The 23292-nt window shown below is 46.2% G+C and overlaps 1 protein-coding gene across 1 annotated transcript in view; it reads right to left on the bottom strand.

Moving 5' to 3' along the window:
* Nucleotides 1–23292, bottom strand: part of LOC147123887 (excitatory amino acid transporter 1-like) — a 187910-nt gene that overhangs the window by 33449 nt on the left and 131169 nt on the right. Inside the window, exon 5 of the mRNA XM_085962625.1 lies at nt 4324–4557. Within this exon, the coding sequence (XP_085818751.1) occupies nt 4324–4557 (234 nt within the window). The remainder of the gene's footprint in view (nt 1–4323; nt 4558–23292) is intronic.

Below are 23292 nucleotides of genomic sequence, written 5' to 3'. Positions count from 1 at the left end.
TTTTCTTTGACAGCTCATTTCTCAGTGTTTGACAGCATTGAGGTGCTGCAAACACTGACAATGACTGTTCACAGGTGAACTCTTGCACCCAGGCTCTCCAATGACTCCCTCCATAGGCTAGAACAGATGGCAGCTGCAGGTGAGGTTACAGAGGCGATCTGTCACTGGTGAGAGAGGTTCTCCCAATGGGGTGGGATGAGACAGCCAATTGAAAACTTGTTACCTACAGAAACGTATAAAGGCATTAAAAATGATTTTCCCAACATTTTCTTACCTCAAAGTCACCAGTGCACCATTGGATCCTTCACACCACTTTTGCAGCTGTCATCAATGCAGAAACATTACAGCAGACTCACAACATGCCACACTTACCTGGTGTGGTGTTCAGACATCGGGGAACCCGAGGCAGAAGCGGCAAAATTGAAAAAGAGCCTGTTAACAAGTATCAAGTACCTGTTAACAGCCAGGTAAGTGGCTATAATCCTCTTCCCGCCGCTAGGTGTCAGGTCCATGCGCAAATTGGGGACCCGACGCTTGGGAAGATTGATTGGAGGTGGGTTGACAGCGGGTTTCCTACCCACCGTCAATCTTTGCGCTTTTGACAGCGGTCCCGCCTCCAATTCCGCACTCTGAGAACCGGCAAAATTCTGTCCTCTGTGTGTGTGTGTGAGTCTTTGTTTCAGTTAGTCTGTGTGTGTGAGTCTTTGTTTCAGTTAGTCTGTGTGTCTGAGTCTGTGTTTCAGTTAGTCTGTGTGTCTGAGTCTGTGTTTCAGTTAGTCTGTGTGTCTGAGTCTGTGTTTCAGTTAGTCTGTGTGTCTGAGTCTGTGTTTCAGTTAGTCTGTGTGTCTGAGTCTGTGTTTCAGTTAGAGTCTGTGTGTGTGAGTCTTTGTTTCAGTTAGTCTGTGTGTCTGAGTCTGTGTTTCAGTTAGAGTCTGTGTGTGTGAGTCTGTGTTTCAGTTAGTCTGTGTGTCTGAGTCTTTGTTTCAGTTAGTCTGTGTGTGTGAGTCTGTGTTTCAGTTAGTCTGTGTGTGTGAGTCTGTGTTTCAGTTAGTCTGTGTGTGTGAGTCTGTGTTTCAGTTAGTCTGTGTGTGTGAGTCTTTGTTTCAGTTAGTCTGTGTGTCTGAGTCTGTGTTTCAGTTAGAGTCTGTGTGTCTGAGTCTGTGTTTCAGTTAGAGTCTGTGTGTGTGAGTCTGTGTTTCAGTTAGTCTGTGTGTGTGAGTCTGTGTTTCAGTTAGAGTCTGTGTGTGTGAGTCTTTGTTTCAGTTAGTCTGTGTGTCTGAGTCTGTGTTTCAGTTAGTCTGTGTGTGTGAGTCTGTGTTTCAGTTAGAGTCTGTGTGTTTGAGTCTGTGTTTCAGTTAGTCTGTGTGTCTGAGTCTGTGTTTCAGTTAGAGTCTGTGTCTGAGTCTGTGTTTCAGTTAGTCTGTGTGTCTGAGTCTGTGTTTCAGTTAGTCTGTGTGTCTGAGTCTGTGTTTCAGTTAGTCTGTGTGTGAGAGTCTGTGTTTCAGTTAGAGTCTGTGTGTCTGAGTCTGTGTTTCAGTTAGTCTGTGTGTCTGAGTCTGTGTTTCAGTTAGTCTGTGTGTCTGAGTCTGTGTTTCAGTTAGTCTGTGTGCCTGAGTCTGTGTTTCAGTTAGTCTGTGTGTGAGTCTGTGTTTCAGTTAGTCTGTGTGTGTGAGTCTGTGTTTCAGTTAGAGTCTGTGTCTGAGTCTGTGTTTCAGTTAGTCTGTGTGTCTGAGTCTGTGTTTCAGTTAGTCTGTGTGTCTGAGTCTGTGTTTCAGTTAGTCTGTGTGTCTGAGTCTGTGTTTCAGTTAGTCTGTGTGTGAGAGTCTGTGTTTCAGTTAGAGTCTGTGTGTCTGAGTCTGTGTTTCAGTTAGTCTGTGTGTCTGAGTCTGTGTTTCAGTTAGTCTGTGTGTCTGAGTCTGTGTTTCAGTTAGTCTGTGTGCCTGAGTCTGTGTTTCAGTTAGTCTGTGTGTGAGTCTGTGTTTCAGTTAGTCTGTGTGTGTGAGTCTGTGTTTCAGTTAGAGTCTGTGTGTGTGAGTCTGTGTTTCAGTTAGAGTCTGTGTGTGTGAGTCTGTGTTTCAGTTAGTCTGTGTGTGTGAGTCTGTGTTTCAGTTAGAGTCTGTGTGTGTGAGTCTGTGTTTCAGTTAGAGTCTGTGTGTGTGAGTCTGTGTTTCAGTTAGAGTCTGTGTGTCTGAGTCTGTGTTTCAGTTAGAGTCTGTGTGTCTGAGTCTGTGTTTCAGTTAGAGTCTGTGTGTCTGAGTCTGTGTTTCAGTTAGTCTGTGTGTGTGAGTCTGTGTTTCAGTTAGAGTCTGTGTGTGTGTCTGTGTTTCAGTTAGTCTGTGTGTGTGAGTCTGTGTTTCGGTTAGTCTGTGTGTCTGAGTCTGTGTTTCAGTTAGAGTCTGTGTGTCTGAGTCTGTGTTTCAGTTAGTCTGTGTGTCTGAGTCGGTGTTTCAGTTAGTCTGTGTTTCAGTTAGTCTGTGTGTGTGAGTCTGTGTTTCAGTTAGAGTCTGTGTGTGTTAGTCTGTGTTTCAGTTAGAGTCTGTGTGTGTGAGTCTGTGTTTCAGTTAGAGACTGTGTGTCTGAGTCTGTGTTTCAGTTAGAGTCTGTGTGTGTGAGTCGGTGTTTCAGTTAGTCTGTGTGTCTGAGTCTGTGTTTCAGTTAGTCTGTGTGCCTGAGTCTGTGTTTCAGTTAGTCTGTGTGTGAGTCTGTGTTTCAGTTAGTCTGTGTGTGTGAGTCTGTGTTTCAGTTAGAGTCTGTGTCTGAGTCTGTGTTTCAGTTAGTCTGTGTGTCTGAGTCTGTGTTTCAGTTAGTCTGTGTGTCTGAGTCTGTGTTTCAGTTAGTCTGTGTGTCTGAGTCTGTGTTTCAGTTAGTCTGTGTGTGAGAGTCTGTGTTTCAGTTAGAGTCTGTGTGTCTGAGTCTGTGTTTCAGTTAGTCTGTGTGTCTGAGTCTGTGTTTCAGTTAGTCTGTGTGTCTGAGTCTGTGTTTCAGTTAGTCTGTGTGCCTGAGTCTGTGTTTCAGTTAGTCTGTGTGTGAGTCTGTGTTTCAGTTAGTCTGTGTGTGTGAGTCTGTGTTTCAGTTAGAGTCTGTGTGTGTGAGTCTGTGTTTCAGTTAGAGTCTGTGTGTGTGAGTCTGTGTTTCAGTTAGTCTGTGTGTGTGAGTCTGTGTTTCAGTTAGAGTCTGTGTGTGTGAGTCTGTGTTTCAGTTAGAGTCTGTGTGTGTGAGTCTGTGTTTCAGTTAGAGTCTGTGTGTCTGAGTCTGTGTTTCAGTTAGAGTCTGTGTGTCTGAGTCTGTGTTTCAGTTAGAGTCTGTGTGTCTGAGTCTGTGTTTCAGTTAGTCTGTGTGTGTGAGTCTGTGTTTCAGTTAGAGTCTGTGTGTGTGTCTGTGTTTCAGTTAGTCTGTGTGTGTGAGTCTGTGTTTCGGTTAGTCTGTGTGTCTGAGTCTGTGTTTCAGTTAGAGTCTGTGTGTCTGAGTCTGTGTTTCAGTTAGTCTGTGTGTCTGAGTCGGTGTTTCAGTTAGTCTGTGTTTCAGTTAGTCTGTGTGTGTGAGTCTGTGTTTCAGTTAGAGTCTGTGTGTGTTAGTCTGTGTTTCAGTTAGAGTCTGTGTGTGTGAGTCTGTGTTTCAGTTAGAGACTGTGTGTCTGAGTCTGTGTTTCAGTTAGAGTCTGTGTGTGTGAGTCGGTGTTTCAGTTAGAGTCTGTGTGTGTGAGTCTGTGTTTCAGTTAGTCTGTGTGTGTGAGTCTGTGTTTCAGTTAGAGTCTGTGTGTGTGAGTCTGTGTTTCAGTTAGAGTCTGTGTGTGTGAGTCTGTGTTTCAGTTAGAGTCTGTGTGTCTGAGTCTGTGTTTCAGTTAGAGTCTGTGTGTGTGAGTCGGTGTTTCAGTTAGAGTCTGTGTGTGTGAGTCTGTGTTTCAGTTAGTCTGTGTGTGTGAGTCTGTGTTTCAGTTAGAGTCTGTGTGTCTGAGTCTGTGTTTCAGTTAGAGTCTGTGTGTGTGAGTCTGTGTTTCAGTTAGAGTCTGTGTGTGTGAGTCTGTGTTTCAGTTAGAGTCTGTGTGTCTGAGTCGGTGTTTCAGTTAGAGTCTGTGTGTGTGAGTCTGTGTTTCAGTTAGTCTGTGTGTCTGAGTCTGTGTTTCAGTTAGAGTCTGTGTGTGTGAGTCAGTGTTTCAGTTAGTCTGTGTGTGTGAGTAAAAAACAAATTCAACAATGAGCTGTGACCTCTGTGTTGAAGTGGATTCAGGACAACGAGAGGTTGTAAAGGGAATAAATGTACAATAAAGAGGGAGTTTGGGTGCAGATATCAGCACTGCTCATGCCGGGTGAAATGCTTTCTTACCTGGAGGAAGTGCCGAGTGCAGTAACCAGAGCGTGTGCCAATCCGCCGATAAAAACAAAGGGATTCTTGCGGGTGACAAAGAAGTAGAGGAGGGGCAGCACGATGACAGCGTGGATGAGCAGGCCCAAAATCACCGTGACTGTGTACATTCCCAGCTGTCCTCCCACCACAGTCATGTCTTCCATTTCAACAATCTTCCCCGCAATAAGGAACATAATACCCACCGGGGCATACCTGGGAACAGAAAGAGAGTGAGCAACTGAGAGCGGAAGATAGAGAGAGTGAGCAACTGAGGGAGGGAGAGAGAGAGAGTGAGGAACTGAGAGAGGGAGATAGAGAGAGTGAGCAACTGAGGGAGGGAGAGAGAGAGAGAGAGCAACTGAGGGAGGGAGAGAGAGAGAGTGAGGAACTGAGAGAGGGAGATAGAGAGAGTGAGCAACTGAGAGAGGGAGAGAGAGAGAGAGAGTGAGCAACTGAGAGAGGGAGAGAGAGAGAGTGAGCAACTGAGAGCGGGAGATAGAGAGAGTGAGCAACTGAGAGAGGGAGAGAGAGAGAGAGCAACTGAGAGAGGGAGATAGAGAGAGTGAGCAGCTGAGAGAGGGAGAGAGAGAGAGTGAGCAACTGAGAGAGGGAGATAGAGAGAGTGAGCAACTGAGAGAGGGAGATAGAGAGAGTGAGGAACTGAGAGAGGGAGAGAGAGAGAGTGAGCAACAGAGAGGGAGAGAGAGAGAGTGAGCAACTGAGAGAGGGAGATAGAGAGAGTGAGGAACTGAGAGAGGGAGAGAGAGAGAGAGTGAGCAACTGAGGGAGGGAGATAGAGAGAGTGAGCAACTGAGAGAGGGAGAGAGAGAGTGAGCAACTGAGAGAGGGAGATAGAGAGAGTGAGCAACTGAGAGAGGGAGATAGAGAGAGTGAGCAATTGAGAGAGGGAGCTAGAGAGCGTGAGCAACAGAGAGCGAGAGAGAGAGTGAGGAACTGAGAGAGGGAGAGAGAGAGAGAGTGAGGAACTGAGAGAGGGAGATAGAGAGAGAGTGAGGAACTGAGAGAGGGAGATAGAGAGAGTGAGCAACTGAGAGAGGGAGATAGAGAGAGTGAGCAATTGAGAGAGTGAGCAACAGAGAGCGAGAGAGAGAGTGAGGAACTGAGAGAGGGAGAGAGAGAGAGAGTGAGGAACTGAGAGAGGGAGATAGAGAGAGTGAGCAACTGAGGGAGGGAGAGAGAGAGAGAGAGCAACTGAGGGAGGGAGAGAGAGAGAGCGAGGAACTGAGAGAGGGAGATAGAGAGAGTGAGCAACTGAGAGAGGGAGAGAGAGAGAGAGTGAGCAACTGAGAGAGGGAGAGAGAGAGAGTGAGCAACTGAGAGCGGGAGATAGAGAGAGTGAGCAACTGAGAGAGGGAGAGAGAGAGAGAGCAACTGAGAGAGGGAGATAGAGAGAGTGAGCAGCTGAGAGAGGGAGAGAGAGAGAGTGAGCAACTGAGAGAGGGAGATAGAGAGAGTGAGCAACTGAAAGAGGGAGATAGAGAGAGTGAGGAACTGAGAGAGGGAGATAGAGAGAGTGAGGAACTGAGAGAGGGAGAGAGAGAGAGAGTGAGCAACTGAGGGAGGGAGATAGAGAGAGTGAGCAACTGAGAGAGGGAGAGAGAGAGAGAGAGTGAGCAACTGAGAGAGGGAGATAGAGAGAGTGAGCAATTGAGAGAGGGAGCTAGAGAGAGTGAGCAACAGAGAGCGAGAGAGAGAGTGAGGAACTGAGAGAGGGAGAGAGAGAGAGAGTGAGGAACTGAGAGAGGGAGATAGAGAGAGAGTGAGGAACTGAGAGAGGGAGATAGAGAGAGTGAGCAACTGAGAGAGGGAGATAGAGAGAGTGAGCAACTGAGAGAGGGAGATAGAGAGAGTGAGCAACTGAGAGAGGGAGATAGAGAGAGTGAGCAATTGAGAGAGTGAGCAACAGAGAGCGAGAGAGAGAGTGAGGAACTGAGAGACGGAGAGAGAGAGAGAGTGAGGAACTGAGAGAGGGAGATAGAGAGAGAGTGAGGAACTGAGAGAGGGAGATAGAGAGAGTGAGCAACTGAGAGAGGGAGATAGAGAGAGTGAGGAACTGAGAGAGGGAGATAGAGAGAGTGAGCAACTGAGAGAGGGAGATAGAGAGAGTGAGCAACTGAGAGAGGGAGATAGAGAGAGTGAGCAACTGAGAGAGGGAGAATATAAACTGGCAGACTATCTCTCGACCATCAGAGACACAAAACAGAGACAGACCCTCACCAGGTACAGACTAAGCGACCACCAACTGGCAATTGAAAAAGGAAGATACAAGAAATCCTGGCAGCCTAGAGAGAATAGAATATGTGATCATTGTCTGGCCGGCGAGGTTGAGACAGAGATGCACTTCCTCCTAAAATGCGAAAAATTCAACAAAACAAGAAACATATATTTTGACAAGCTCAGCCAAACAACCCCAGATTTCAAAGAATTGGATGACCTGTCAAAATTAAGATTAGCCCTGGGAGAAGGAGACAGACCATACCTTGGTGGCCAATATGTAACAACATGTCACAACCTGAGGAACAGTGAGGGACTAACGAGCACACCCATAGCATATATAAACATTAAGAACGTATAAATCAATACCGACTGTACCCAACGACTGTTTAAAAATTAATACTGAATGTACCCAACGAGGGTCAACGACTGTTTAAATTAATATTGTCTGTACCCAACGAAGGTCAAAATTGTTTGACACCTACAGAATGTTGGAAAACTGTACTTTTTGTTGTGTAAGCTTTGGCAATATGGTTCCCTGTAAACTTTCATGCCAATAAAGCATTTGAATTGAAAATTGAATTGAATTGAGTGAGCAACTGAGAGAGGGAGATAGAGAGAGTGAGCAACTGAGAGAGGGAGAGAGAGAGAGGGAGCAACTGAGAGAGGGAGATAGAGAGAGTGAGCAACTGAGAGAGGGAGATAGAGAGAGTGAGCAACTGAGAGAGGGAGATAGAGAGAGTGAGCAACTGAGGGAGGGAGATAGAGAGAGTGAGGAACTGAGAGAGGGAGATAGAGAGAGTGAGCAACTGAGGGAGGGAGATAGAGAGAGTGAGCAACTGAGAGAGGGAGATAGAGAGAGTGAGCAACTGAGAGAGGGAGACAGACAGAGTGAGCAACTGAGAGAGGGAGATAGAGAGAGTGAGCAACTGAGAGAGGGAGATAGAGAGAGTGAGCAACTGAGAGAGGGAGATAGAGAGAGTGAGCAACTGAGAGAGGGAGATAGAGAGAGTGAGGGACTGAGAGAGGGAGATAGAGAGAGTGAGCAACTGAGAGAGGGAGGTAGAGAGAGTGAGCAACTGAGAAGGGGAGATAGAGAGAGTGAGGAACCGAGAGAGGGAGATAGAGAGAGTGAGCAACTGAGAGAGGGAGATAGAGAGAGCGAGGAACTGAGGGAGGGAGATAGAGTGAGCAACTGAGAGGGAGAGAGAGAGAGTGAGCAACTGAGAGAGGGAGATAGAGAGAGTGAGGAACTGAGAGAGGGAGATAGAGAGAGTGAGCAACTGAGGGAGGGAGATAGAGAGAGTGAGCAACTGAGAGAGGGAGATAGAGAGAGTGAGCAACTGAGAGAGGGAGACAGACAGAGTGAGCAACTGAGAGAGGGAGATAGAGAGAGTGAGCAACTGAGAGAGGGAGATAGAGAGAGTGAGCAACTGAGAGAGGGAGATAGAGAGAGTGAGGGACTGAGAGAGGGAGATAGAGAGAGTGAGCAACTGAGAGAGGGAGGTAGAGAGAGTGAGCAACTGAGAAGGGGAGATAGAGAGAGTGAGGAACCGAGAGAGGGAGATAGAGAGAGTGAGCAACTGAGAGAGGGAGATAGAGAGAGCGAGGAACTGAGCGAGGGAGATAGAGTGAGCAACTGAGAGGGAGAGAGAGAGAGTGAGCAACTGAGAGAGGGAGATAGAGAGAGTCAGCAACTGTGAGAGGGAGATAGAGAGAGTGAGCAACTGAGAGAGGGAGATAGAGAGAGTGAGCAACTGAGGGAAGGAGAGAGAGAGAGTGAGAAACTGAGGGAGGGAGATAGAGAGAGTGAGCAACTGAGAGAGGGAGAGAGAGAGAGTGAGGAACTGAGAGAGGGAGATAGAGAGAGTGAGGAACTGAGGGAGGGAGATAGAGAGAGTGAGGAACTGAGAGAGGGAGATAGAGAGAGTGAGCAACTGAGAGAGGGAGATAGAGAGAGTGAGCAACTGAGAGAGGGAGATAGAGAGTGAGCAACTGAGGGAGGGAGAGAGAGAGAGTGAGCAACTGAGAGAGAGAGATAGAGAGAGTGAGCAACTGAGAGAGGGAGATAGAGAGAGTGAGCAACAGAGGGAGGGAGATAGAGAGAGTGAGCAACTGAGAGAGGGAGATAGAGAGAGTGAGCAACTGAGAGAGGGAGATAGAGAGAGTGAGCAACTGAGAGAGGGAGAGAGAGAGAGTGAGCAACTGAGAGAGAGAAAAATTAAAACTCCATTAATCAAAATCAATTCTGGGATATGTGGAATAACCTGAGTACAACACAATTGCAAACATTACCTATCCAAGATGGCGACATCTGGAGAACACATTTTGAAAACCTCTACAAAGACATCCCAATAAACGAAACAAACCCAAGTCAACATCATGTCACAGAAAAACTCCACACATTAGAAGCAACAATTAAAGACAACCAAAACCCTCTAGACTCCCCAATCACTTGGAAAGAACTGGCCACAAAAACAAAATCTCTCCACCGAAAGAAAGCCTGTGGTCCAGACAACATCAAAAATGAAATGCTCAAGTTCAGCAATATGGAGATGCAGGGTGCTGCACTCAAGTTATTCAACATCATATTACGTTCAGGCTGTTTTCCCGATATCTGGTGCCAAGGACTCATCTCTCGCATATATAAAAATGGAAACAAATCAGACCCAAATAACTACCGTGGCATCTGTGTCAACAGTTGTCTAGGGAAGTTATTCTGCAGTATTCTAAATAGTAGATTGCTGGATTTTCTTAACAAACATAATATCCTTAGAAAAAATCAAATAGGCTTTCTTCCAAAACACCGCACCACCGACCGTATCTATACCCTTCACACTCTCATTGAAAAACATATACAACAAACAAAAAATGGGAAAATATTCGCTTGTTTCATTGACTTCAAGAAAGCCTTTGACTCTATCTGGCACGAAGGGCTCCATTATAAACTTCTTCAGTGTGGAATAGGGGGCAAAGTCTATGACCTTATTAAATCGATGTATCTGAAAAATAAATGCGGTGTCAAAATTGGAGACAAATGCACCGGTTTCTTCACCCAGAGAAGAGGCGTCCGGCAGGGCTGCAATTTGAGCCCGACCCTGTTCAACATATACATAAATGAATTAGCAGACATGCTGGAGCAAAGCGAGTCACCGGGTCTCTGTCTCCTAGATGGGGAAGTGAAATCCCTGTTCTATGCGGACGACCTGGTTCTGCTGTCTCCCACAGAACAAGGATTACAGCAACAATTAGACCTACTCGACAAATACTGCCAAAATTGGGCCCTAACAGTAAATCTAAAGAAAACCAACATCATGAGTTTTCAAAAAAGACCCAGATGTCAGGAAAACAAATACCAGTTTACTCTCAGTGATACCATCATAGGACACACTATGAGCTACACTTACCTTGGTCTAACCATCACAGCATCAGGGAGCTTCAGCATAGCAGTGAATGCACTAAAAGAAAAAGCCCGAAGAGCCCTATATGCAATAAAAAGAAAATTCTACAACATCCAAATTCCAATCAAAATCTGGCTCAAAATATTTGACAGCATAATCCTGCCCATTGCGCTGTACGGTAGTGAAGTATGGGGCCCACTCAATCAACATAGCTACACTAAATGGGAAAAACACACAATAGAAGCCCTACATGCAGAATTTTGCTGAAGCATTCTTCGCACCCAAAGGAAAACACCAACAAATGCAGGTAGAGCCGAACTAGGCAGATACCCACTGATAATAAACATCCAAAAACGAGCACTAAACTTTCTAAATCACCTCAAATCTAGTTCCCCAGACACCCTTCATTTTAAAGCCCTCCAGACCCAAGAGCTGAACCCAGAAATGAGTCCCCTGAGTCAGCTGCTACTGAAACTAAGTACTCCTACTCAGCCGGACCCTGACCAGTCCCAGACCAACACTGCCCTCCAAACACCAATCCGAGTGAACCAAATCATTAAACAATGCAAAGAAACCTACCTGGAACATTGGAACAAAATAACCAAAAGCCAAAGCAGATTAGAATGTTACCGGGCCCTAAAAAGAGAATATAAACTGGCAGACTATCTCTCGACCATCAGAGACACAAAACAGAGACAGACCCTCACCAGGTACAGACTAAGCGACCACCAACTGGCAATTGAAAAAGGAAGATACAAGAAATCCTGGCACCCTAGAGAGAATAGAATATGTGATCAATGTCTGGCCAGCAAGGTTGAGACAGAGATGCACTTCCTCCTAAAATGCAAAAAATTCAACAAAACAAGAAACATATTATTTGACAAGCTCAGCCAAACAACCCCAGATTTCAAAGAATTGGATGACCTGTCAAAATTAAGATTAGCCCTGGGAGAAGGAGACAGACCATACCTTGGTGGCCAATATGTAACAACATGTCACAACCTGAGGAACAGTGAGGGACTAACGAGCACACCCATAGCATATATAAACATTAAGAATGTTGAAATCAATACCGACTGTACCCAACGACTGTTTAAAAATTAATACTGAATGTACCCAACGAGGGTCAACGACTGTTTAAATTAATATTGTCTGTACCCAACGAAGGTCAAAATTGTTTGACACCTACAGAATGTTGGAAAACTGTACTTTTTGTGATGTAAGCTTTGGCAATATGGTTCCCTGCAAACTTTCATGCCAATAAAGCATTTGAATTGAATTGAATTGAATTCAATTGAGTGAGCAACTGAGAGAGGGAGATAGAGAGAGTGAGCAATTGAGAGAGGGAGATAGAGAGAGTGAGCAACTGAGAGAGGGAGATAGAGAGAGTGAGGAACTGAGAGAGGGAGAGAGAGAGAGTGAGCAACTGAGGGAGGGAGATAGAGAGAGTGAGGAACTGAGAGAGGGAGATAGAGAGAGTGAGCAACTGAGAGAGGGAGATAGAGAGAGTGAGCAACTGACAGAGGGAGATAGAGAGAGTGAGCAACTGAGAGAGGGAGATAGAGAGAGTGAGCAACTGAGGGAGGGAGATAGGGAGAGTGAGCAACTGAGAGAGGGAGATAGAGAGAGTGAGCAACTGAGAGAGGGAGATAGAGAGAGTGAGCAACTGAGAGAGGGAGATAGAGAGAGAGAGTGAGCAACTGGGAGATAGAGAGAGTGAGCAACTGAGAGAGGGAGAGAGAGAGAGTGTGCAACTGAGGGAGGGAGAGAGAGAGTGAGCAACTGAGGGAGGGAGAGCGAGAGAGTGAGCAACTGAGAGATGGAGATAGAGAGAGTGAGCAACTAAGGGAGGGAGAGAGAGAGAGTGAGCAACTGAGAGAGGGAGAGAGAGAGAGTGAGCAACTGAGAGAGGGAGATAGAGAGAGTGAGCAACTGAGAGAGGGAGAGAGAGAGAGCGTGAGCAACTGAGGGAGGGAGATAGAGAGAGTGAGCAACTGAGAGAGGGAGATAGAGAGAGTGAGCAACTGAGAGAGGGAGATAGAGAGAGTGAGCAACTGAGAGAGGGAGATAGAGAGAGTGAGCAACTGAGGGAGGGAGATAGAGAGAGTGAGCAACTGAGAGAGGGAGATAGAGAGAGTGAGCAACTGAGAGAGGGAGATAGAGAGAGTGAGCAACTGAGAGAGGGAGATAGACAGAGAGAGTGAGCAACTGAGGGAGATAGAGAGAGTGAGCAACTGAGAGAGGGAGAGCGAGAGAGTGAGCAACTGAGAGATGGAGATAGAGAGAGTGAGCAACTGAGAGGGAGAGAGAGAGAGAGTGAGGAACTGAGAGAGGGAGATAGAGAGAGTGAGCAACTGAGAGAGGGAGATAGAGTGAGGAACTGAGAGAGGGAGATAGAGAGTGTGAGCAACTGAGGGAAGGAGAGAGAGAGCGTGAGCAACTGAGGGAGGGAGGTAGAGAGAGTGAGCAACTGAGGGAGGGAGAGAGAGAGAGTGAGCAACTGAGGGAGGGAGATAGAGAGAGTGAGCAACTGAGAGAGGGAGAGAGAGAGAGTGAGGAACTGAGAGAGGGAGATAGAGAGAGTGAGGAACTGAGGGAGGGAGATAGAGAGTGTGAGGAACTGAGGGAGGGAGATAGAGTGAGTAACTGAGGGAGGGAGATAGAGAGAGTGAGGAACTGAGAGAGGGAGAGAGAGAGAGAGTGAGCAACTGAGGGAGGGAGAGAGAGAGAGTGAGGAACTGAGAGAGAGATAGAGAGAGTTAGCAACTGAGAGAGGGAGATAGTGAGAGTGAGCAACTGAGAGAGGGAGATAGAGAGAGTGAGCTAGAGAGAGTGAGCAACTGAGAGAGGGAGAGTGAGCAACTGAGAGAGGGAGATAGAGAGTGAACAACTGAGGGAGGGAGAGAGAGAGAGTGAGCAACTGAGCGAGAGAGTCTCCCACAGAACAAGGATTACAGCAACAATTAGACCAACTCGACAAATACTGCCAAAATTGGGCCCTGACAGTAAATCTAAAGAAAACCAACATCATGATTTTTCAAAAACGGCCCAGATGTCAGGAAAACAAATACCAGTTTACTCTCAGTGATACCATCATAGGACACACTATGAGCTACACTTACCTTGGTCTAACCATCACAGCATCAGGGAGCTTCAGCATAGCAGTGAATGCACTAAAAGAAAAAGCCCGAAGAGCCCTATATGCAATAAAAAGAAAATTCTACAACATCCAAATTCCAATCAAAATCTGGCTCAAAATATTTGACAGCATAATCCTGCCCATTGCGCTGTACGGTAGTGAAGTATGGGGCCCACTCAATCACCATAGCTACACTAAATGGGAAAAACACACAATAGAAGCCCTACATGCAGAATTTTGCCAAAGCATTCTTCGCACCCAAAGGAAAACACCAACAAATGCATGTAGAGCCGAACTAGGCTGATACCCACTGATAATAAACATCCAAAAACGAGCACTAAACTTTCTAAATCACCTCAAATCTAGTTCCCCAGACACCCTTCATTTTAAAGCCCTCCAGACCCAAGAGCTGAACCCAGAAATGAGTCCCCTGAGTCAGCTGCTACTGAAATTAAGTACTCCTACTCAGCCGGACCCTGACCAGTCCCAGACCAACACTGCCCTCCAAACACCAATCCGAGTGAAACAAATCATTAAACAATGCAAAAAAGCTACCTGGAACATTGGAACAAAATAACCAAAAGCCAAAGCAGATTAGAATGTTACCGGGCCCTAAAAAGAGAATATAAACTGGCAGACTATCTCTCGACCATCAGAGACACAAAACAGAGACAGACCCTCACCAGGTACAGACTAAACGACCACCAACTGACAATTCAAAAAGGAAGATACAAGAAATCCTGGCAGCCTAGAGAGAATAGAATATGTGATCAATGTCTGGCCGGCGAGGTTGAGACAGAGATGCACTTCCTCCTAAAATGCGAAAAATTCAACAAAACAAGAAACATATATTTTGACAAGCTCAGCCAAACAACCCCAGATTTCAAAGAATTGGATGACCTGTCAAAATTAAGATTAGCCCTGGGAGAAGGAGACAGACCATACCTTGGTGGCCAATATGTAACAACATGTCACAACCTGAGGAACAGTGAGGGACTAACGAGCACACCCATAGCATATATAAACATTAAGAATGTATAAATCAATACCGAATGTACCCAACGACTGTTTAAAAATTAATACTGAATGTACCCAACGAGGGTCAACGACTGTTTAAATTAATATTGTCTGTACCCAACGAACGTCAAAATTGTTTGACACCTACAGAATGTTGGAAAACTGTACTTTTTGTTATGTAAGCTTTGGCAATATGGTTCCCTGTAAACTTTCATGCCAATAAAGCATTTGAATTGAATTGAATTGAATTGAGTGAGCAACTGAGAGAGGGAGATAGAGAGAGTGAGCAACTGAGAGAGGGAGATAGAGAGAGTGAGCAACTGAGAGAGGGAGATAGAGTGAGGAACTGAGAGAGGGAGAGAGAGAGAGCAACTGAGGGAGGGAGATAGAGAGAGTGAGGAACTGAGAGAGGGAGATAGAGAGAGTGAGCAACTGAGAGAGGGGGAGAGAGAGAGTGAGCAACTGAGAGAGGGAGAGAGAGATAGTGAGCAACTGAGAGAGGGAGATAGAGAGAGTGAGCAACTGAGAGAGGGAGATAGAGAGAGTGAGCAACTGAGAGAGGGAGATAGAGAGAGTGAGCAACTGAGAGATGGAGATAGAGAGAGTGAGGAACTGAGGGAGGGAGATAGAGAGAGTGAGCAACTGAGAGAGGGAGATAGAGAGAGTGAGCAACTGAGAGAGAGAGATAGAGAGAGCGAGCAACTGAGAGAGAGAGATAGAGAGAGCGAGCAACTGAGAGAGGGAGATAGAGAGCAATCCAGCAGCCGGCACAGCCGAGGGGACTCGGGCCGCAGTCCAGCAACCAAACGGGAACGAGAAAACCAAGACTGTGAGTACAGGGCCCAGGGAGGGAGACTGAAGCCAGGGAAAGGCCCGAGGAGCCAGGCCGAGACAGAGGCCCAGAGACCTCTGAGGGGGAGGGGAACAGCCCGGAGGCACCGGGAAACAGCGGCTCACAGACTCAGACCTGGGAAGGGCGAACCCAGGAGCCGAGGCCCAGGGACCACGGGGTCGGAGAGGGGGACCGGGAAAGGTCGCGAACAGGGAGAGGGAAACACCAAACCCGGGGAAAAATGAGCGAATCAGAAGAGCCACAACAGCCCCCGAGGGACACTGAGAGCAACCGCTTCCAGATTCCCCCCAACACCACAAAAAATGCTATAAAATCGATCAAGCATGAGCAGATGAGAGAAAAACCAGAAACTCTTTTTGCTGACTGGTACAACACTGGGACAAAAAGTAACCTCATTTTCTACTCAGATCAGCCAGCGGCTTGGATCACAGCAATAAAATCACACTATACCAGTGTTAAGCTAGAAAAAACTGCTAATGGGTCCAAAATGAAAATTAACACACCAGGAGACAGGGCAACCACGACTGTCAACGCGTACAATACCGGAACAATATTAGTGCAAGGCAACCTCGACAACTTTGCAACGGCCTTCAGGACACTGAAAGGAATAACTGAGAGGGGAAGGAACAGCCCCAGAGTGGCTAACAGGAGAAAAGCGACCCGCACTCCCCCCAACATTGACAACTTACCAGGAGGAAATCAGCCTGGTCAGGAGGTGAACGAGCCACACAGTTCAAACGAGACACTAACCCCGGGGACCCACAGCCACATGATACAACTGACAAACCCCAGCATAACGACCAGGGAGGAAGCCACACATAGTCCCCCTACCAATTCCAGCTCACCAAGAGAAGAGCAGCATAGCCAGGAAATGAGTGAGCCTTCCAGGGTCGACCAGACACATACCCCGGGATCACACAGCCAGATACAACTAAAAGATAAATTTAATCAATTAGAGATAGAGATGGTTAAACTTAGAGAGGAGTTCCTTAAGATGAATCACGAACAAAAGCAAGAGAGGGAGAGACACAAGAGAGAGCTGAATCTACTTGAGAACCAGGTGAATCTACTTGGGAATCGGGTGAAAGAGCTGCAGGAAAAAGAAGAGAGCCATAGAGGAGAGATAACGCCATCAGACCAGCAACCAGAGGCTAGAGATAAGACAAGACAGAGCCGGACGGAACGGCTGCACTCCCACACGGAACAAAAGCAGCAGACACACAATACAAGGGGTGCCACACAGACCGACCAGCATACTGAATCTCAATCTTCCCCCACCACCGTGGAACCACAAGCGAGCCGCTCACAAGAGGAACGCACATGCCAGACACCCCAGCCCAACACACACACTATGAGTCCAGGCAAAAGCCACCAGACAGTAAACACAAACAAGGCTGACATCGTAACACTCATAGACTCAAATGGGAAATTTCTATGGGAGAAAAAGCTCTTCCCTAGAAGTAAAGTAGAAAAGATCTGGTGCCCAACAACAGACAGAGCCATGGGATGGCTGACCAAAACCCGATTAGGCTCCCCCCAACACATAATAATACACACGGGCACAAATGACCGAAAGGCCCAACAGAAAGAGGTAGCAACATCGCTCAGAGCAGTGATTAGGAAGGCAAGCAGTACATTTCCAAACACTAGAATCGCTGTTTCCACAATATTGCCGAGAACAGACTTCAACAACAACACAATTCATGAGATAAATGCCAGCATAGCAAGAGACTGCGAATCAAAACACAACGTGCACCTGGCCCAACACCCCACCCTCGATGAGGAATGTCTTTACGACCACGTCCACATCCAAAGGAAAAGAATATCGATCTTTGCTAAAGCCCTGAAGGACGTCGCTTTTAACCGGGTCCATACCCAGACTCCAAGGGGACCCCCCACCGACCACCAGAGATCAGCGGGGTACATATCAGGACCACTACAAAGACCACCACCACACCAACCGAGACCAGAGAGGATCCCCATGCACAACAACAATATCAGACCTGCACCACTCCTGTCCCACAGGGGAACAGGACCGCTCCCAGCCAGACGGAGAGATGCACAGGACGTACGCAATACCTCAGACAGAGACAATCCATTAAGAGACAATAAGCAGATGTGCAGCAGCATCTACTTCCGCCTTATGGATCAAGGACTAATTAATAGAAAGAACTGTAACCAAATAGTATTAACTTTTATAGACAACTGAGATGATCTTTTTTTCCCACGCTTAGACACGACAAACACGTACCACTCTTTAACCTATCATAGTAAAAGATCAAACTTAACATGAAATCCTTATGTATTTCGACCTGGAATATCCAAGGTCTACGCTCTTCGGTGCTCGACGTGAAGAGTAGGACCCCAGAGTTCATAGATGAAACTAAAGATCTAGATATTATCATTTTACAGGAAACTTGGTATAAAGGAAAAGGACACACTGGCTGTCCCCAAGGGTACACTGAGCTGGTGGTCCCCTCCAATAAATTACCAAGAGTAACCCAAGGCAGAGACTCGGAGGCATACTGATCTGGTTTAAAACAGAACTTAAGAATTACATCAAATTTATAAAAAAGGGCGAAAACCACATGTGGCTCAAAATTGAGAGGGAGATTATCTCAAACACCCAAGATGTTTACATTTGCGCACTTTATATCCCCCCAATGGATTCCCCGTACTTTAAAGAGGACACCTTCTCCAACATGGAGGGGGAAATTATCCAATACCAGGCCCAGGGGAACGTGTTGATCTGTGGGGACCTCAATTCAAGAACGGGCGAAGAACCAGACTTCACCAATAATCAGGGAAACAATTACGTATTTGGGAATAACCACTTTGATATCCCATCCCTTCCATACAGGCATAACTGCGACAAGCAGACAAATACCAACGGAAAACAGCTCCTACAGCTCTGTCGAAGCCTGGGTCTGTACATTGTCAATGGTAGGTTCATAGGAGACCTCCTAGGAAGATCGACCTATTGCTCACCTCTTGGCTGCAGCACAGTAGACTATATGATTACAGGTTTGGACCCATCCTCTTTCAGAGCATTCACAGTCAAACCACAAACAACACTGTCAGATCACAGTCAAATTACTATGGATCTCAAAAAGACAGAAACAAACAACATAGAAACACAACCCAGTAAACTGTACAACACCAAAAAACCGTACAGATGGGCCAAAAACGACACGGAAAAATACCAGAAAACAATTAGCAATGCACCAACTCAAGCTCTCTTGGACACCTTTCTGGATAACATATACACTCACAATAAAGAAGGCGTAAATACCTATGAACCAACTCCTGTCTTCAGTGTCTTTATCTACACATGGACACTACAGTGGCGACGAAGTGGAAACGGACTTACCTGCAATTCGGCAGCACCTCAAGGACATCGATTCCTCCAGCGTCCAGAAGACTCAAGGAAGTAAGAGAAACTGTGGTTTCACCAGCTGGCCAAGCTGGTGACAGGTACTGCGCTAATCCTTCCTGGGCGTCAGGCTGGAGCTCCAGCGGCGGGCTCTACAGCTGAGACAGGCAGCGAAATCGGAGGCAAGCAATAACGGACTGGGAGGGTGCACTCGAGAGACAGCCGGCGCGGCAAGCAGGTCAGCGTTTAGACCTCCGTCGGGAACGAGTCTCCAACAGTGAATAAACGGAAACCACAGTAAAACAGCGTTGTTATCGGTAGCAGCGGTGAGAAAGCGCGGGAAGCGCCATATCGTTGCTACAGAGAGAGAAAAAAAAAGCGCGGGAAGCGCCATATCTTTTCTGAAATGCCTAAATCTGGTAATATTGAGGCTTTTGATGGCGAAATAGAAGATTGGACCACATACGTGGAAAGAGTAGAGGTTTATTGCACTGCAAATGGAATAGCAGATGAAAAAAAAGCTTCAGTACTTCTGAACTTAATGGGCGCGAAGACATACGGGCTGTTACGAAATTTAATCACTCCAGCCAAACCAAAGGACAAGACTTTTAAAGAAATTGTTGATACCCTGCAGGAGCATTTAAACCCAACACCGCTGCTGATAGCGGAACGATTCAAGTTCTTCAAGAGAAATCAACACAAGAATGAAAGTAACGCTGATTACCTAACCGAATTAAGAAAGCTATCAAAGTACTGCCAATTCGGAGCAGGACTATCGGATTATCTTCGAGACAAATTTGTTTGCGGTCTCTTAAGTGAAGGAACACAAAAAAGACTGCTTTCTGAAAAAGATTTAACATTGGACAAAGCTTTCAGTATGGCTGTATCATACGAAGCAGCAGCAAAAGGAGCTGCAGAGATACAACAAGAGACACAGGACTTCGGCACCCATAAAATGACACAGGAGTTCGGAAGCTGTTATCGCTGCGGCAGATCCACCCATAACCAGAGGGACTGCTGGTTCAAGAGCAAAGCATGCAGGCAATGTGGTAAGATTGGACACATTGCACGGGTATGCCAACCTGGACAAAATAAATCCACTGACAGAAAACAAAAAATCAATAAAGAAAAGTACAGGAAGGTACAAATGATGACGGACAATAGCTCCGAAGACCAGAATAGTGATAGCGACTCCGAAAACAAGAGACTAAGCTGTCTCAAATTACATAATGTACTTGCCAAAGAGGATTACCAAACCATTTGGGTTACCCTCACAATAGCAGGGTCCCCAGTTAAAATGGAGCTAGATACAGGATCAGCTCTAACCGTAATAAATCGACGAGATTACGAGAGGCTATTTTCGCATATACCTCTAAAAGACACATCCATTATCTTAAAAACATATACGGGGCAGAAAGTCTACCCCAAAGGAAAAATAAGGGTGCCTCTGGTATACAACGGCAAAGAAATACAAAAGTTGTATTTATACATTCTACAAGATGGTGGTCCACCGTTGTTGGGACGTGAATGGATAAGGAAGATACGTTTAGACTGGCACTCCATTCAGGCACTGACGGTGACCAGTAAGGAAAAAAACAATGATGACATCATACCTGAACGATTAAAAGACATCTTGGCCAACGCCAAAGAAGTGTTTCAAGAGAAACTAGGAACCTTGAAAGGCATCACCGCCTCAATAAAAGTGGAAGATACAGCAATTCCAAAAATTTTTAAGGCAAGACCGGTGCCATACGCAATACGTCCGGCAGTCGAGGCAGAGCTGGAGAATTTGGAAAAGGCAGGCGTATTATCCAAAATAGATTGGAGCGAATGGGCAACACCCATCGTTCCAGTCATGAAAAAAACATTGAAAAATAACTCTGAGGAACAGAAAAAAATTCGCATCTGTGGGGACTTTAAGGTGACTGTAAACCCGGTCCTTCACACGGTACAGTATCCTCTTCCGAGGATAGAAGATATTTTCGCCTCACTATCCAGAGGGAAACGTTTCACAAAAATTGACTTGGCACAGGCATATCTACAGATGGAGGTTGAGGAGACCTCTAAAAAGTATCTCACAATAAACACACACAAAGGCCTGTACCAGTACAATCGACTGGTTTTTGGAATAGCATCAGCTCCAGCTATCTGGCAAAGAGCTATGGAGCAAGTCCTGCAAGGGATTCCAGGGACTCAATGCTACCTAGACGACATCCTTATAACAGGAGAAAACGACAACGAGCACCTTGCCAATTTGGAGCAGGTGCTCACTAGGCTGAAAGAACGGGGCCTACGAGCAAATCGCTCCAAGTGCGAATTTTTCCAAAATCAGATATCATATTGTGGCCACATAATTAATAAGGAAGGGTTGCATAAGTCACCTGAAAAAATTGAAGCAGTTATAAAAGCCCCAGCACCTGAAAATGTTTCACAATTAAGGTCATTCCTGGGATTAATAAATTACTATCATAAATTTTTACCGAACTTATCAACTATTCTACACCCTCTTAATGATCTTCTACAGACAGGAGTGATTTGGAAATGGAACGAAGACTGTAAACGTGCCTTCCATAAATGTAAAGACTTAATCACATCCGAGAAAGTTTTGGCTCATTACAACCCATCACTACCAATCAGACTGGCGTGCGATGCATCCCCTTACGGCATAGGAGCGGTATTGTCCCATAGATTCCCTGATGGCTCGGAACGGCCGATAGCTTTTGCGTCACGCTCGTTGAACTCAGCTGAGCGTAACTATGCCCAGATAGACAGGGAAGCACTCAGCCTGGTATGGGGAGTGAAGAAATTCAACCATTACCTACATGGACAAAAATCTACCTTGCTGACTGACCATCAACCCCTCATCTCCATATTCAACCCTAAAAAAGGTGTCCCCATTATGACGGCACAAAGACTACAGAGGTGGTCCCTTTTTCTAGGGGCACACCAATACAACATTGAATACAAAGGGTCAAAACAGCATGGGAATGCTGACGGTTTATCGCGCCTACCGTTGCCAACGATAGAAGAGGCACCTACAGTAGACCCAGTAGAGATATTCCACTCTACCATAGTGGAATGTCTACCGGTGACAAATTCTGCCATTGAAAGGGAGACAAGAAATGACCCTACTCTCTCACGGGTCTACGATTTAACAGTGAAGGGATGGCCAGCACATGGCGAACCACTGTTGCCAGCATTCTCGCAAAGAAGAGAACAGCTGTCAGTGTGCCGAGGAACCTTGATGTGTGGATCCAGAGTGGTGATTCCACCCAAACTCCAGGATAAAGTGCTAAAGGAGCTTCACGAGGGGCATCTGGGTGGAGTGAAAATGAAGAACCTAGCTGGGCGTTTGTATGGTGGCCAGGTATCGATGGAGACATCGAAGACATGACCAAGAGCTGCCTAGGATGCCAGAAGGCCCAAAATGCTCCGCCACAGGCCCCTCGACATCCATGGGAGTGGCCCTCATCTCCCTGGCAAAGGGTGCACATCGACTTTGCTGGTCCATTTATGGACTCAATGTTCTTAATCGCAGTTGATGCACACTCCAAGTGGCCGGAGGTAATAAAGATGTCCTCCACCACCACGGAAAAAACCATCACAGTATTAAGGACCATATTTGCCAGGAATGGGCTGCCGGAGCAGATATGTTCTGATAATGGACCGCAATTTGTGTCCGAAGAATTCAGAAAGTTCTTAAAGAACAATGGGGTAAAGCACTACACGTCCGCCCCATACCATCCCGCCACCAGTGGATTGGCTGAAAGGTTTGTCCAGACCTTTAAGAAGGCCATAAAGGCCATGGGTAATGAAGACATAAAACTTCAGCATAAGGTGGATAACTTCTTATTTGCATATAGGAATGCAACACATATGGTTACTAACCAAACTCCCGCCATGATGTTCTACAATAGAAACCTAAGATGCCGGCTGGATTTGGTCAAGCCCAACATCCGAAGGGACGTGGAGAACCGGCAGTTTCAGGGCATGAATGAAAGGCCAACTAGGGCCTTCCAGATAGGCTAACCGGTTTTGGCCCGGGACTACCGTACCGAGAAATGGCAGCCTGGAACTATCTGCACACGATTAGGACCACTGATGTATACCGTGGACATCGGAGACAGCATAATAAGGCGCCATGCTGACCAAATCATCAAGTCATCCGAAAAGGGACAACCTACACCACCACTCTATACATCTAATGATGAAGCAGAGATACCCATATCTACCTCCGATCCGGTGATACTGGAGCCCGATGAACCCGACACTGGCCTTCAAGCCGAATCAGCCTTGCCAGAAGAACCTACTACACCACCAGAAACTACTACACCCCCGAGGCGTTATCCGGACCGAGTCAGGAAGCCTCCTGAGAGACTAACTTATAATTAATTAATACAGCAATGTATATTATTTTGCATATAACATGTAATTAATAATTACTTAAAATATGATGTACTAGTTAGCTAAAAGGGGAGGAATTGTGGTGTATGTGCCTTTAAGAGCCCCAGGTGTGCATAATGCCGGTAATTGCCACTTGGGCTATATAAGCCTGTGTATTGTGTATATCCTTTAGAAACCCCCCCCCAGACTTGCTTAGTAAATACCTATGAACCAACTCCTGTCTTCAGTGTCTTTATCTACACACGGACACTACACTCAGCTCCATGGAGGAATCCATTGATTCCAATTGTTTCTGGGACAACTTGAATACACTACACAAAAAACAACACGACGAATTGGCCATTCAAAATGGGGACACATGGGAAAACCACTTTGAAAAATTATACCAGAAAAACACACTAAGGCCAGAGCAACACCAAATATGCAAAAAACTAGAAAAGCTAGAAATGGCCATAAAAGATAACCAAAACCCACTAGACTCCACAATAACAGAAAAAGAACTTTCTGAAAAACTCAAGGACCTGCG

The sequence above is a fragment of the Somniosus microcephalus genome, chromosome 1, assembly GCF_052327205.1.
Source record: "Somniosus microcephalus isolate GS21.2 chromosome 1, FLI_Smic_1.0, whole genome shotgun sequence".
Taxonomy (NCBI): Eukaryota; Metazoa; Chordata; class Chondrichthyes; order Squaliformes; family Somniosidae; genus Somniosus; species Somniosus microcephalus.
Note: the sequence above shows the minus strand (reverse complement) of the source record. Positions and strands in the feature narration are given on the sequence as shown.